The sequence below is a fragment of the Papaver somniferum genome, chromosome 5 (assembly GCF_003573695.1).
Source record: "Papaver somniferum cultivar HN1 chromosome 5, ASM357369v1, whole genome shotgun sequence".
Lineage (NCBI taxonomy): Eukaryota > Viridiplantae > Streptophyta > Magnoliopsida > Ranunculales > Papaveraceae > Papaver > Papaver somniferum.
Genome location: NC_039362.1, coordinates 191,351,052 through 191,367,931, shown reverse-complemented (window position 1 = coordinate 191,367,931; position 16,880 = coordinate 191,351,052). Strand labels below are relative to the sequence as shown.

Sequence of the window (16,880 nt, the reverse complement as noted above, 5' to 3'; positions counted from 1 at the left end):
AATCCTGAACTAATCAACATGGCAATTATCATCTTCTTAAGGATACAATTTTTATGTTCAAGGCTTCTAATTGGTTTTTAACTTCAAGTTTATACATCTTAAGGCTTCTAAGGAATCATCCGTATCCCTAAGAAAGTATACAAGATAGTACCTTGTACAATCATCCACGAAAGTTATAAACCATCTTTTACCATAGTGGTTTTGGGTTGAACTCATGTCAACTAGGCCTAACTGAATTAATTCTAAGGGCTTAGAATTACTATGAACATTTGTGCTAAAAGATTTTATAGCATATTCATTTCACTTTTGTGTTCAAGATCCAAAATAAATTTGGGTACGTAGCCTATGCTAGGCAGTTTATGCATTGACTTATAATTTTACGGTTCCAAGTCTACCATGAAAAACATTCAAAGACACACAAAAGAAAGCACACGAATCAACTATGTTCACTTCATCAGATTTTCCTTTAAACTTATATAGACCCTAAGTCCTATAATTGTTGCCTAAAAAGTCAATGCCCTTAGTTATAACAAGTTTTCCACATTTAATTAAGATCTTCAATCTTTTACCATCTTCAAGAGAACAAGATACAAGATTCTTTCATATGCTCGGAACATGAAAACTTCATTCAGTGTGAGAATATTACAGATATGAGCTTATGCTCGACCTTTCCCTTTTATGCAACCTCTGTCGCAGATGAGTTACTCATATAGAGTTTCTCGGCATCCCTTATCCTCTGATAAGTGGTGAACAGGTCTCTGTTTCAACAAACATACTTAGTGGCTCCAGAGTCCAGCCACCAGTCTCTCACATTGGTTATTAAAATAACTTCTGACATCATGTCAATGAACTCGTTCTAATTTGTTTCAACTAAATTAGCATTAAATTTCTACTTGTTAAGGTTTTATGTTGTCTACACTTTACCGCCGTATAACCAGGAATCTTACAAACATAACAATCACCCTTAATTAAAGTAATGCCGGATTCAGTTTTACGAGACATACCTTTCTTATGAAGACTATGCTTAGAGTTGTGTTTGATGTTCTCGCCTTTGTCAGCTTTGGAAGACTTGTGTTCATCCACATGCGCCTGGTAGCCATGTTCCTTTTCAATTTCATGTCACAAACTTCGTTTATACTCTGACCACGGACACGGTAATTTCCCAATCACCTAATACACCACATCTCACAACCTTCGTTCAGATAAAATATGAGTTTTGAAGATAATATCTAGATTTATAAACTTCGTTTGAACCACCATATCAAAAAATTCATGGTTACCCCATAAAAACTACTTTAGTTAACAACAAAATTCTGCCCGTCAGAATTTTTCAGGAACCTTTCTCTGTTTTGTAAAATATCAATAAAATAATTTTCCAACTCCAAAAATTCTGAAATTTTACGTGGGTAACTATCAGGATGTCTACTATGTTGTGTCAAAATGGTTCGTCGAAATTCCTTATAGGTTAAGAGATAAACTCGAAACTCTACAGCTGACCAAAAATTCGTTTTTGTTTTTGACTCCACAATTAACATCCATGATTCACAAACCAACCAACCATTTTCGATTATTACAAATTTTAATGTCTTAAGATTGTTGTGTGCAATAATCAAAAACAAGGAAAAATCAAATAAGCAAAAATTATTGATACTTAGCTCCTTTATAATGGAAGTGATCGATTTGATGAGACGGACGAGCTCCCCATATCTCCGCAACAGCTACAAGGCAAAACTTTGGAAAAAACATAGTGAGTCACGTGTTCAACACGTTGCCCTTAAGACATTAGTGCCCGACTACACTCAAGAGTGATGCTATAGCCCTCACAGGACGGATATCTCCAGGATAAAACACCCTACTACACCTACTACTAGCATATGTAGTAGATGCTCAACTTGAGCTTGGCAACTCCGAAAAAATCATAAAGGAAAATCTTGAACACTTTCCTATAAAATGTTTTTTCCCTTAGGGGTCCCTCTAAATATAGAGCAACCCCTTTCCCATAGATTTTACAAAATTAGTGAATTTGTTTATATAATTGACAAATACAACTTAAGAAGAAAAACTCCCCGATGTGGGACTAAAAGGTTTATATAGTTTTTTAAAACTACTAAAAATTGGAAACTTCACAATGTGGGACTAATAAGTTTCATTCACAAAAAAAAATAATAAATTATAATTGTTTATTAAAACTTTAAAAAAAATTATTTTTTATTAATCGTTTTCCAACAACTATAGCATTGTTCCTTGCTTACATGATTTGTAACCATGGACTCGGCTCGTAATCGGCCATCACTCCGGCAAAAGGAAGTACCACTGTCAACCTGTTAAAGTCATAGGCATCCAACTCACAACCGATTGGCAATGTGTGGAGCGACTCTTCCGTATTATATTTAAGTTAATTATACGGAATCTAACAATGTGGGACTATTATCCTTTCACACGCCCCCTCACGTGTAAGGCCAGTCTCGGCCTAACACGTGGACCTACATACGAGTGACCAGTCAATCGGTAACAAGTGTACAAGTGACTAAATCGGTACACTTCGGCCAGTCATTCGGCCTACACCCAGCGTACAACAGGTCTGAATCTGGGATTTGGTTCTGATACCATGTTAAAGTCCGCGGACATCCAACTCAAAACTAATTGGCATTAATTGAAACGGATCCTTCCATATTATATTTAAGTTAATCTAGCAATGTCCTTTCACACAACCCGCTATCCGATGTTAATTTTTTTTTATCGTTTTATCTTCATTTCCAGTTTAACAGAAAGCAATTATTTCATTTTTCTTCTATTCCCGACACGGCGGAAAAATAAAGAACCCCACGGATGTGGGGAGCTTTGGTTTCAAAGCCCAAATACAAGAGTAGAGAAAAAATACAACCGGAAAACACCAATGATGCCAAGTGGATTATGTAGGACTAACGAGGAATAAGACATGGATGGAACATGCGGGTTGAGAACTTTACAGTGGTTTAACATAACTAAACTACCAATCAATAATTGAACTTTGTGCATCTTCAAGTCCATATTACGTTTCCTCAATAATTTAGTTAGTTTCCCGGCCAGCTAGCAACTCTGGCAGGCTGCGCATGGAGGGTTCAAGAACTCATGTCATGTATGCTCGAGTTGTTCACAACATCATTAGTGGCCTTTTCTTGCTTGCATGCTCCCTTCCCATTCTCCCTCAAAAAGTAATTCAATGACCACCAAGAAGACACACTGAGAAACCCATGACTCATCAGTTGTGGCCAACACCAAATTGACATCATCATTCTCATTACTCATCCCCTCAGAGTACCAGACATTGTTCTTGTACGATGTATTTTTTTTTATCTCAGCTGTCCGGTTTCAGTCCATGAACGAGACGAGTTTCTTAACCTTCACGATACGGCTCAGATTTCATAGAGATGTGCCTAAACATTGCTTAGACAAGTTTTGCATATAAGATTATACAAAAAAATAATTTCACAAAATATGGTCAATTAATCCAATAATGATAATTCCTGGATGAAAAAGACATGTAAAAATTTGATACGTTTAAATGGACGAGATTGTAAAAATAGTCTGGATGTAAACAGTTTCATCCGACTCATTTTCAAATACTTTTTTTTTATTTTTAATTTACATCGGAATGCATCCAGTTTCATCCTCCTCTTTCTTGAGTTTAAGCCATGATGAATTCAGTTTCATTCTTCCTATTTCTTTGGTGTCCATTTCACTATACTAATTTAGAACCATGTTTTAAAAATATTTGGACAAATGACGAATTTTCTGAAAAAAAATCAAACCAATCCAACCAGACTCAATTTTTTTACTTTTTTTTTAGAATTTTTTCTCCAAAATTAACGTATGTAGAATATGCAAAATGCTTAGCATACGTATGACGGATATAAAATTTTGTAAAATAAAGATTTTGAGATTTTATCCCCTATGTGTCTGGCATTTATATGTGCTCAAAGCCTCAAACACATTTTCATGATGCCAAAGTAGACAGGATCAAGAAATAGAAAAACATTGTTAAAATAATGTCATGACTTCACTCTTCTTACCCGACAGGTAGAATCAGATTCCTGTTTTCAACTTCAGGTAAAAGCACCTAAAAAAGCCAAAAGAAAGAAAGTGAGAGTGGAAGTTTGGAGGCTGGACAAAAAACCAAACAGATGCCACTTCAAAACATCCCATACCAGATCTTCCAACCTCATTCTATAGATCCAACCGTCAATAAGAATCTCATCTTAGTCTTGGGCCCACAAAACAATCGACGTTTGAACGGATCATGTAACGTTAAATGAGTCTCGGATCTACCATAACACCAAATAAAAGTGAAAAGTTGTTTTTATTTATTTCCTCCATATATTCCTCTCCTCCAGCTTATTATCCTAGCGTTTTTAGGGGCCAGTCAAAACGAATTAGGGGCCACCTTTTTATTCCCATCCATTGAAGGAGGTTAAGGGATGTCTTAAAAATAAAAAATTGTCTATATTGTCCTTCACCTTTATACTAAATCTAAACATATATCCTTTATTTTCATAATCATATCATCCCACTTCTTCTTCTCTTTTCCACCCATTGAAATTTTTGTCCATCATTTTAATTTTGATTGAAAACAAAGATCATCGATCAAACAAATGTTATGATTGATTGTTTAAAATTAAAACCCAAAATTCATTAACCTTAAAGTTGAAACTTAGAACATCAAAAAAAAGGAGTTCAACAAACAAAACGAATAGATGATAGTAGTTGTGATTCAAAATTAGGATTTGATTACTTGAAATCAAAAATTTGATCCGAAAATTTTCTTGGATTTACAGTAGCAGAAACATAATCGGTAGATAACTATCTATTTTACCTACCGATTATGGTTGATGTTCTTGGATTTACACTAGCAGAAACATAATCGGTAGATAATAATCTACTTTACCTACCGATTATGGTTGATGTTCTTCGATCGATATCTACCGATTATTCTTGATTCTAAAAATTAAATTTCTCTGTACAAAAAGTTACGCACAATCGATAGATAATGAACACCATTAACTACCGATTGTGAAAGTAGAAAATTTTGAAACTTTTGTTAAGTTTTGAAAATTTGAATTTGAGGCCATGAACACAATCGGCAGATAATAAGCATCACTTATTAACACAATTCACTTCCGATTATGGTAGTACTAAAATTCGAAAATTTAGTATATTCGGAGGTTAAAGTAACACACTTTACTACCGATTATGGTAGTACCAAAGTTCGAAAATTTTAGGATTTTGGCAAAATCATATTTTGGGGCCAATATACATTCGGAAGTCAAATTTACTACCGATTATGGTAGTATTAATATTCGAAAATTGAATATATTCGGAGGTTAAAGTAACACACTTTACTACCGATTATGGTAGTACCAAAATTCGAAAATTTTAAGATTTGGCAAAATCACATTTTGGGGCCAATATACATTCGGAAATCAAATTTACTACCGATTATGGTAGTACTAATATTCGAAAATTGAGTATATTCGGAGGTTAAAGTAACACACTTTACTACCGATTATGGTAGTACCAAAGTTCGAAAACTTTAGGATTTTGGCAAAATCTCATTTTGGGGCCAATATACGTTCGGAAGTTAAATTTACTACCGATTATGGTAGTGCTAAAATTCGAAAATTTAGTATATTCGGAGGTTAAAGTAACACACTTTACTACCGATTATGGTAGTACCAAAATTCGAAAATTTTAGGATTTTGGCAAAATCTTATTTTGGGGACAATATACATTCGGAAGTTAAATTTACTACCGATTATGGTACTAAGATTCAAAAAATCAATATATTCGGAGGCTAAAGTAACACAATTTACTACCGATTATGGTTGTACCAAAGTTCGAAAATTTAAGGATTTTGGCAAAATATCATTTTGGGGCAAATATACATTCGGAAGTTAAAGTAACACACTTTACTACCGATTATGGTTGTACCAAAGTCGAAAATTAAAGGATTTTGGAAAAATCTCATTTTGGGACCAATATACATTCGGAAGTTAAAGTAACACACTTTACTACTGATTATGATTGTACCAAAGTTCGAAAAAGCAAAAAAAAAAAAAAAAAAAAAAAAAAAAATCCCTCAAATTTTTTTATCACCCGAATCCTGCTCAAACTACTGAATATCGAAGGGTAATTTTATCATTACGAAATATAGAAGATAAGGGATGAACACAATTTAGGATTGGGTGATCTTTTTTGTTTTATTGTTGGCCCCTAGTTCCTTTTGAATGGCCCCTAAAAACGCTAGGCTTATTATAACTCTAGATTTATTATAACTCTAGATTTCGGTGAAAATAATGACTTTTTGTGTTCTTCTTTCTTTAAACTGAAAAGTCAAAGCGACTTCTAGTTAAGAGTAGTGGAGCAGTTTTTGGAAGCAGCAGAACCGTTTTTCATATCCACCACCACCCACTACTGCTACCACCACTTCATCACTCCTCCTCAAATGAACACCACCAGCATTTCTAATTGTCATCCCTGTAACATTTCAGCTATCGGTACTTGTTGTTTAAGATCGGTTGTTTGTACACGGGAGGTGTCCAACTGGCATAACTTGCTTGCAACGACCAGGTGCTGTTTTTTGTAGCTGCAATTCATATCTCATGGAGCAGTTGATGCAGGCAACCAACTGCCCATATCTGTTATGTGGTTGGGATTTCACTCCAGTTCTTTGCTCTGGGCATCATTGATGTGACCGGGTTTCTTGATTCTTCAATGTTGAAGTGTCACGAGGGATGGAATTCCTGGGAATGCTATATTTTTTGTTTCGGAATCTTCTTTCATTTCATTTCATTTATTGTTGTCAATGTAGTTACTAGACATGGAGGGATTGGTTGGTTAGAGGGAAATAACGTTAACAGGGATTATATCGACCGGTTCTATTGGTTACTTGCCATTCTTGGGTTCTCGGCTCTCATGAACTACTTGTACTGGGCAAGGATGAGTTTGAAGATGTAATTTTTCACTTTTCTCATCTTTTAGTACACATTTAGTAATTCTACTTCAGTTTTACAATGTTCAGCTTTGTATCAGTTGCTGGCTGTCCCTATCTAATTCATTATGTCCAGGAAAATCCATAACATACATTTCGTGGCTGAGAAAAAAAAAAACAAAGATTCTTGAATTTGTGGTTCAGGGTTCAGGACCAATGAAAACATAGCAGAAGATCTTCATGGATAGACGCATCTAATCCAACAGGAGCCTATAAAAAGAACATGAACTACATCAGTCTCAACTCACCAAATCATCAAAACACCATCTTCAATAATCTTTCATTCTCTCTAACAATACAAATGGCAACCATGGCTCTCTCTTCTCCATCATTTGCTGGGAAAGCTGTATCTCTAAACTCACAAACAGAATTCCCAGCCAATGTTAAATCCAGCAGCAATGGTAAGATCTCGATGAGGAAGACATCCGCAAAGAAGCCAGCTGTGTCTTCAGGAAGTCCATGGTACGGTCCAGACCGTGTCAAGTATCTCGGCCCCTTCTCTGGTGAGTCTCCTTCTTACCTGACCGGGGAATTCGCTGGTGACTATGGCTGGGACACTGCTGGACTATCAGCTGATCCAGAGACCTTTGCCAAGAACCGCGAACTTGAGGTGATCCATTCAAGGTGGGCGATGCTCGGAGCTTTGGGATGTGTCTTCCCTGAACTCCTCTCGAGAAACGGAGTCAAATTCGGCGAAGCAGTTTGGTTCAAAGCTGGATCTCAGATCTTCAGTGAAGGAGGACTAGACTATTTGGGCAATTCCAGCTTAGTTCATGCACAGAGCATCTTAGCTATTTGGGCCACACAGGTCATCCTTATGGGAGCCGTTGAGGGATACAGAGTTGCTGGTGGTCCCCTTGGTGAGGTCGTCGATCCACTTTATCCAGGTGGCAGCTTCGATCCATTAGGCCTTGCAGAGGATCCAGAGGCATTTGCCGAGCTAAAGGTAAAGGAACTAAAGAACGGGCGCCTTGCCATGTTCTCCATGTTTGGGTTCTTCGTTCAGGCTATTGTGACAGGCAAAGGTCCTCTAGAGAACCTTGCAGACCACCTTTCCGACCTAGTAAACAACAATGCTTGGTCATACGCTACCAACTTCGCTCCCGGGAAGTGAGAATATTTGTAACAGTGAACTAAGACGTTTGCTCTCCCATCAAAGGCAAAATGGTGTTGGTTTCCTACTTTTTTCATTAAGATCCTCTGTACATATTCATCCATCCGTTTCCTCTGTAATAGAATCCATTTTTTTGAGATAGCTCTGTCATATTCACCTCTCATTTTTTGTACCGATTGACTCCTATTTGATGCATCAAATATCACGTTGATCAACTGTTTAGCTGCATACATCCAAACACTGCCAGTAGCTCCAACCTTGTCTTTCCTTTATGCTTGATCCACATTTTAACTTCCATAAGAGCGGCCAGGATTTCCACCCTAACTGCCACACAATACTGGTAAACTTCACCATTTCGGACATGTGATCTGTAATACTTCTGTTACTGAGTTGTACTAACTACTATCCTAGAAGCGCTTCAAACATAAATGTTACTATGTGGCATACCAAGCAGAACTTCAGATCAAAGTAGCTTATCTGGCTTCAGATTTAGCTCCAGTAAGTCTGTAACCCTTACCTCTTTGCCCTGTTTCCTCACATTAAACAGTAATTGACTAATTTCAAACTACTCAAATTGTATCTTCTCATACCAATACATGAAGAAACAAACATATCGATGAAAACAACAACACTAAAATCTGATTCTCTATATACCGTGTAAGGTATGATAGTAAACAGTATATCTATCCTAAAGACTTAACCAAAAACATAAGCAGAAAATGAAATCCGGTGGCAGTGTCTAGAAAGAAAAAAGCATTTCGAGGCTATCCCTCATGGAAGGCAAGGATAATGGGAGCTTTACCCCTATGATATGTCAGATTAACAATTCTTTTTCTTATCAGGTAGGCAACTCTACTATAGCAGATTTTGGGCTATCAAGACCTAAAACATTAAACTTTTAATTACTAATTTTTGATCTTGCTTTACCCCTATTGAAGAAAGATGCAATATACAATATACGTGTTAAGTGCTAACTGAGATTCAATATATAAAACAGTTCCCAGAAATCTGAGTGAAACGACTACAGTTGGGCACATTACAAACTCACGGGATATTACTAATAGCTTCAGCTGAAATATATAAAACTACACTGAAAAGTAAATGAATAAGCCCATTTGTGTACCTTAACAAGCTTCTCCTGTTGCCATCTGAAAGAAATCCCAGTTCTGCTATACCTACATTTCTCATCCCTGCAGCAGCTTGGAATACCACCGGAGTGATTTTTGAACAAATTTAAAAGATAATTTACCTGAATGTGTATATGATCCCAAAGAAACCACATATTCATCCAAAAATGTTGATACTTTATAAAGATTTAGATTTTCGCTGTTACCTCACCATTACAAGGTCAGCAAAAGTAACTATAGATCTTTTAGCTGATCTGTTGAGAGAGTGCTGATTAACAACGAAGAGACAGAATCACTCAGTACGAATTTTCTTTCGCGTATTTCGCGAAGATATTGCAAAGCCTTGTCAGCTTCATTTCCCACAAGAAAACCCTTGATGATGGTATCTTATGTTCTAGCATTTTGTAAACAACCCTTCTCTTGCATTTCAATGATTAATTTATCAACCTCCAGTAACATCTTGCTACGAAAGAGGCCGTTTATCATTATGGTATAAGTTACCACATTAGGCAGTAATCCCTTTTCTGAAATTTCATTAAACAATTTTCTTGCGTCTTCCAACTTGCCGGCCTGGAACAAACCTTGAATGAGAACAGTGTACATTTCAACATCAACTAAGACACCAGTATCCTCCATGGATTCAAATAATTGTATTGCTTTATCAATGTATCCATTCTTGCAGTACCCATCCAACATTGTACCATATGTTATTTCATTCGGAGAATGACCAAACGACTGCATCTCACTTAAGAAACTCTCTGCTGTCTTAACTCTTCCATCTCCATATAGCCCCCTTAAAAGAGTATTGTAAGTAACTAATGTGGGATCTAATCCATTTTGTTTCATTCTCTTGAACAGCCGAGTAGCTTCATCCAGCTTACGATTTTTGCAATATCCATCAATTAATATATTGCAACTGACAACATCAGGTTCAAGGCCCTTTTCTACCATCGAGTCAAACAGTTTCACCGCATCTTGCAGTCGACCTGTCAAACATAAACCGTTGATCATTGAGCTATAAGTAAAGAGATTAGGGTTTATACTTAATTTTCCCATAAGTTCAAACAATCCCCAAGCATCTTCCGTCATCCCATCTTTACAATGTGAATCTATCAATATATTAAAAGTTATTGTATTGGGTGAAATCCCTCGATCCAGCATTTCATCAAAATATCTTCTTGCTTCTTCCCATTGACCATGCCGGCAAAGACCATCAATCATACAATTATACGTAATTACGTTGGCAGAGATTCCTCTACTAACCATCTCTTCAAAGACTCTCTTAGCCTCATTCAACCGGCCTGAATTGCAAAGTCCATTGATCAGAGAACTGTAAACGGCTACATCAGGTACAACATTTGAATCTCTAAGCATTTTGGAGAAGAGAACCAAAGCTTCATCAACTAGACCTCCTTTACAAAGAGTATCTATAAGCACACTATATGAAACAACATTAGGTCCGCAATTCCATTGAAGCATGTTGTTTTTGAGCTGAAGAGCAGGACCCACTTTACCGATTCTACAAAGTCCAGATATAAGAGTAGTACTGGTACATGTAACCACATTAGGCTGAATACTCATTTGAGTCATTTTATCAAACACCTTACATGAAAAATCAATCTTTTCTTGAAGACACAACCCCTTGATCAGTGTAGTGAAAGTGATAACATTAGGATGATAACCTCTCTTTAACATCTCTCCAAACAAACAAAACCCATGATTTATTTGGCCTAATTGACAGCAACAATTGATCGAAACATCCAATGTATACAAATCAGGTTTTACCCCAAGCAAATTCATCTTCTTAGACAGCATAATGACATCTTTGTAACATCTAATCTTCGATAGTGAACTCAATACATGACAAAATGTAGCATTAGATGGAAATGGCCTTTCCAGAATTAATTGATCAAAGTATTCAAACCATCCTCCAGTTTCCTAATCCTTCCTGACTTGCACTCATCCCTCACATAACTCTCAAGTTTTGATATTTTATGATAATTTCTCACAAAGATTTCATTTTGATGCTGGAGAAGAAATGAATGATTGTAATAATTTGAGATTACTCTTGTGCTAAGCACCATTAATCTTTGTCTGAAACTCATTTTATGAAATCTTTAAAAGAGAAAGAGAATATCTGCCTGTCTGAGTTCTGGGTTTTAATTAGTTTTCAAGCTCCCGAAGCTTATCGGCTTATGCCATGCCATGCCTAGACGAGGCCAGCAATAGCCATTGGTAGGAGGATTTTACTATTTACCATCTGCCCCGTGACCTAAAAATTACTATGTGACCAAAAATTTCACCAAAATTAAAAGTACACTCGGAATACATCAGATTTAAGTTACGGAAACCAAAAAAATAAATAGACTAGACCGTTTCAATCATTTGCAAATCCTTCCAACTAAACACAGCCTTGGACAAAATAGAAATCTATAACCAAATGGATCAAAGAAGATGTTCACAGCATAATTATATGAATACCCTGCAGATACATGTAATAACGTATTTGGGCAATGAAAAAAAACAAAACAGATATCATGAATCTTAAGCATCATTATCTTCTTCAGATTCAAAGTTTCCAAATTCAGAAACAACTTCTTCCATCTTCTTAGCAAGCTCAGGATTATTTGCAGCAGAGAGGGATATAATCTTATGTAAGCAATCTATTTTTCTCTCTATCTTCTTCAGTTCCATGTTGTTGCTTACCCTTTTGGGTTTCTGACCAAGAGTTGGAGCAGCAATTACCCTAACCTCTTGTCTGGCAAGATCAGCTGCATTCATCTTGTTAACAATAGAATCCTTTATAGTAGTTGGTTTCCCCTTAGACATGCCAAATAAACTAACCTGATTCATAATGCAGATTCTAGAAATCAAACAAGGAAAGCCAAGATTTCTATTCCCTGCTGTCATGTTAATCATCTGTCGGACAATCAACCCACATATATCAATATCTTCCTGTTTTTTCATGACATAGTAAACTACCTCAGCCATGTCTCTACTCCAGAAATTGTGTTGCGAAGATGGGCACAGGCTTGCAGCACATAATTTTCCAAACACTTTGAGGTACCTTGGAAGATTCCTAGTAGGGAGTTTATTAGAAGTCCATACATGAGAAGATCGCGTAAGAAACACAGAGATTTCATCCCTTGAGGGTCTATCGTCCAGCCTTGGAACCACAAACTTAGCATCCAACGGATATCCAGTGATTTTGGATATTAAAGCACGATCAACCTTGATATACTGGGTTCCAATCATGGTTTTGAAACTGCAACTTTCTTTAGTCTCTTCATGCATGTTAGCATAGAAGAGTTTTGTTACCTCTGGATATGCTTCGCCATGGCCATCAAAGATATCTCCCCAATTTCTAGTTTCCACAAAGTCAACAAACTCAGCAAGACTGATAGCCTTCTTGTCAAACCTCTTCTCAATGATGAGATCTTTGAGATAAATAGAGTTGTATTTTTCCCTGCATGAATCACTTGCAAACCACAACTTTCGAACTTCGTCATACACTCTTTTATCATACCCACTACAATTTGGATCTTCAGGTGCAACCTGTTCCTCATCTTCTTTTTCTTCTTCTTCCTCGTCTTCTTCTTCATTATTAATTGTTGGATTATCTAGGAACTGATTCATATCGCAGGATTCATTTTCTCCGTCCTCTTCTATGATCAACCGCCTTTTTGTTTTAGGCTGTTGTTCATTTTCCATGTTGTTACTCACCCTTTTGGGTTTCGTACTAGGAGGAGTTGGAGCTGAAATTTCCCTAACCTCTTGTCTGGCAAGATCAGGTACATTCATCTTGTTAACAGTAGAATCCCTTATAGTAGTTGGTTTCCCCTTACACATGCCAAATAAACCAATCTGATTCATTCTGCAGATTCTAGAAATCAAACAAGGAAAGCCAAGATATTTGTTCCGTGTTTCCATGTTCATCATCTGTCGAACAATCAACCCACAAATATCAATATCTTCCTTTTTTTTCATGAGGTAATAAACTACCTCAGACATATCTCTAGTCCAGAGAGACTTGTCTTGCATAGACGGGCACAGGCTTGCAGCACATAGTTTTCCAAACACTTTGAGGTACCTTGGAAGGTCTGCGGTAGGGAGTCTGCTTGAAATCCATACTTTAGAAGAAGATGGTGTAAGACATGCAGAGATTTCATCCCTCGAGGGTCTATCCGCCTCGAGCCTTGGAACCACAAACTTAGCATCCAGTGGATATCCAGTGATTTTGGATATTACAGCACGATCAACCTTGATATACTGGGTTCCAATCATGGTTTTGAAGCTGCATTGTTCTTTACTCTTTTCATGCATGTTAGCGTAGAAGAGTTTTGTTACTTCGGGATATGCTTCACCATAACCATCAAAGATATCTCCCCAAGTTCTAGTTTCCACAAAGTTAATGAACTCGGGAAGAGAGATAGCCTTCTTCTCAAACTTCTTCTCAATGATGAGATCTTTGAGATAAATAGAGTTGTATTTCTCCCTGCATGAGTTACTGACAAACCACAACTTCCGAACTTCGTCATACACTCTTTTATCACACCCATTACAATTTGGATCTTCAGGTGCAACCTGTTCTTCATCTTCTTCTTCTTCATTATTAGGTGGTGCATTACTTAGGAACTGATTTGTATCGCAGGATTCATTTTCTTCGTTCTCTTCTATGATCAACTTTCTTTTTCTTTTAGGTTCTCGTGTAACTTGTGATTCTTTTTCTTCCTCCTCTTCTACGGCCAGCCGTCGTTTTCTTTTAAGTTGTTTTACAAGATGTATAATTGGTTTTTCTCTTCCTCCGGTATTTCTGGACATATTTGAATTAATGGCACGACAAGGCCTCGAAGGAAGAGTTGTTGAAGCGGGAGGTTCTTCAATGGCCTTAAACGGTCTCTTGACTAGCTTACTTAAAGCAGGGGGTTCTTGACTGTGAACACTTGAAGAATTTTCCTTAGTTAGCTTCTTTCGCTTCTTTGTTTTCTCATGTGGAAACTTCATACCAGAATGTTTGGGACATAACATTAGATAACTTTCCTGTTACCAGGCGATGTCACATAAAATAAGTTAGCTTTGCGCATAAGAGAAAGAAAAGAAGAGGAGTTTAATTGGCGCACTAATCATTATGAAGATGTAACTTACGGTATCCCACCGGAAACCTGAAATGCCAAATGCACAAGGAAAGTGATATGTATTCTTGCAGGAACTCACAAAGCAGCCAAGAGCTGAACCCTTTAACCCACAACATTTACATTTGAGCTTAGAACCTCTGGCCACCTCCATTTCCAAGTTTAGTAGAGTCTCATCATCATAATACACTTTAGGTGCCCTACATCCCCACATATGATTAGTTAATTAAATAATTCACCAGGGTGGAAAATAAGATGAAAAATTCAAGAAAAATTGAACAAAAACATAAAAACTTACCACTCCATGCATTTTCGGTGAACATGTATCACATTTGGTCCAGATTCCTCACCCTCTTCTACTTCTTTCCCATTGGCAATATGCAACATGGATCCAGAACTCTGAATGTCCCCAAACAGAAACACGAAACAATTGGTAATCCGGAGAATATATTTTTGCAAGGAATCACTCAAAGGAATGCAAGAAAAACATTTTTCACCATTGACCATGTAGAGATAAACATTATGCTTAAAAAAAATTCAAGCTTTACCGTACCTCGGATACTTTAAAGGTTTGGCAAAATGCGCAAATAAAAGCTAAAGTGTTATCCACAGACACTGAAGAACTAGCTACTGAGGTACTATTTGCAACTGGATCTCTCTCCTCAGCGGATTCCATGACTGCAATGGGTGCCAACTCCTGGATCACAAAAAACGTAACTTTTTGTTCATAACATTATTGAGTCTACTTTGGATCATAATTATTGGTTTGGGAATGCTATATAACCAACCTCTTGAGAATTTGAGCTTAAACATAATTCAAGTTCAATTGTACAAGCGTCATTCACTATATACCCATTGCAAGGATCTTTGAGTTTCTTTAACTGTATGAATTCATCAAAACCCCAATCATCTTCATCTTCAGTAAAAATAGTCCATTGGTCCGAATCTATAAATATGAACACAGACACAATGGCAAAATATTTGGAAAACCTAAAGTTAGTTATCCATTTGATATGTCTGTCTGTATGTAAATAGATAAACGCTACATGCATACCGTGTTTAAAGGTGTTTCTGTTTGTTCGACCAACAATGGCCACAACGAATTTCGCACATCGAGAAATCTTGCAGTCAACAGCAACCACGTAGACTGATAAGTAACCATTGACATTGCACCCTCTGCGAAAAGCCAACAATCGCCTTACACAATGATAGCAACAAAGTTTTAGTATTCATCAAAAGCAAACTTAAAAACAGTACAACTAGTACAAAAAAAAAAAAAAGGGGTTTGATCACAAAGTTGAATTCAAATACCATTTATGAGGACCTATAGTGAAAACAGGAGATAAACGACTTTCCTCGTTCAATTTGGAAACGTTTTCAATCGTCCATCTGAATCTGGGAGAAGATGAAGGGACGTCGTTGTCTTTATACTGATTTTGCTCCATTGTATATAGATTTATAGTGGTTTGGCAATGTGCCTATACTCCACTTTGGCGATGATGATATTTAAAGAAAACCTTGAAAAATCTTGGTGTTAGCTCTTCACGTACGCTCTCTCTCTGGTCTCACAACTCTTGAAAGAGTTTCAGTTTCAATTTGCGTAACCTAACTAACAACGATAACGGAAACCACCTCTGGATGCTTTCACAAAAGAAGCCCACAGCATATAAGCCCTCTTATGTAGTAAACTTGGTCTCCAAGATATAGAAAGCCCTTAATATAATAGATCCAATCGAAATTAGGAAACCTGCTGCCACGCTTCTGAACGGAGAAGCGTGGCTAAATCCTTTGGTTTTGGATACTAACTTGGTTTCCGTTCCTGAAGAGGTAAGCTTTTAGAGATTAACTTGGTTTCATTTCTTATTGGGTCAATCACCCGAAATCTGATTAAACAAAGGCTTCCGTTCTGCGGCTTCTACCTCTTGGAGTCTAAGTTGGATTACTACACTACACGTAGAGAGTTATTAGACTAGCGGTGGTGCACCGCTGTAGGTGGTGGATTATACTTGAACGGATTTGCCTTTCTTTATGGCTCAAGTTCAATTTATAAAGCTTATTCCTACTATAGCACCTACTTGAATCCCTATAGATAAAAATACAAGCTCTGCAATTCTGTCATACAAAGATATATAGAGCTACACAAAGAAAAGTGGTAGAGAGCGAGAGAAAAAATAGAGGCGAAGATGGTGTTTGATGAAGGAGTATTACCTCCAGGTTATAAGTTTATGCCAAGCGACAAACAAATAATTAAAGATTATCTAGTTAGAAAAGTTGAAAACACTCTCCCGGATGTTAGTTGGTTTATCTTGGAGAAGAACATCTACAATTATACAAATCCCTTCCTCCTGTTTCAAGAGATCCAGAGAAACCAAGGCTACTTTTTCACTCCCATAACCAAAGTGAATCAGTGGTGGTAAGAATGTGAAACGAAAAACTGGAGAAGGAACGTGGAACGGACAGAAACCAACAGCCCTATTAGA

General features: G+C 36.9%; 2 protein-coding genes across 2 annotated transcripts; one reads left to right on the top strand and one right to left on the bottom strand.

The window, feature by feature from the left end:
• Nucleotides 1-7,261: 7,261 nt before the first annotated feature.
• Nucleotides 7,262-8,313, top strand: LOC113284079 (chlorophyll a-b binding protein of LHCII type 1-like). The gene has a single exon (XM_026533482.1). It carries the CDS (start codon nucleotides 7,329-7,331, stop codon nucleotides 8,139-8,141), a length of 813 nt encoding a protein of 270 aa, XP_026389267.1. The 5' UTR covers nucleotides 7,262-7,328; the 3' UTR covers nucleotides 8,142-8,313.
• A 500-nt stretch (nucleotides 8,314-8,813) lies between these two features.
• LOC113284076 (pentatricopeptide repeat-containing protein At1g63330-like) lies at nucleotides 8,814-11,425 on the bottom strand. The gene has a single exon (XM_026533479.1). The coding sequence runs from the start codon at nucleotides 11,081-11,083 to the stop codon at nucleotides 9,656-9,658; it is 1,428 nt and encodes a 475-aa protein (XP_026389264.1). The 5' UTR covers nucleotides 11,084-11,425; the 3' UTR covers nucleotides 8,814-9,655.
• Nucleotides 11,426-16,880: the final 5,455 nt, after the last annotated feature.

Excerpts from the sequence above, each read along its gene's own strand:
- LOC113284079 (XM_026533482.1), top strand. The coding sequence starts at position 7,329 with ATGGCAACCATGGCTCTCTCTTCTCCATCATTTGCTGGGAAAGCTGTA.
- LOC113284076 (XM_026533479.1), bottom strand. The coding sequence starts at position 11,083 with ATGCTGTCTAAGAAGATGAATTTGCTTGGGGTAAAACCTGATTTGTAT.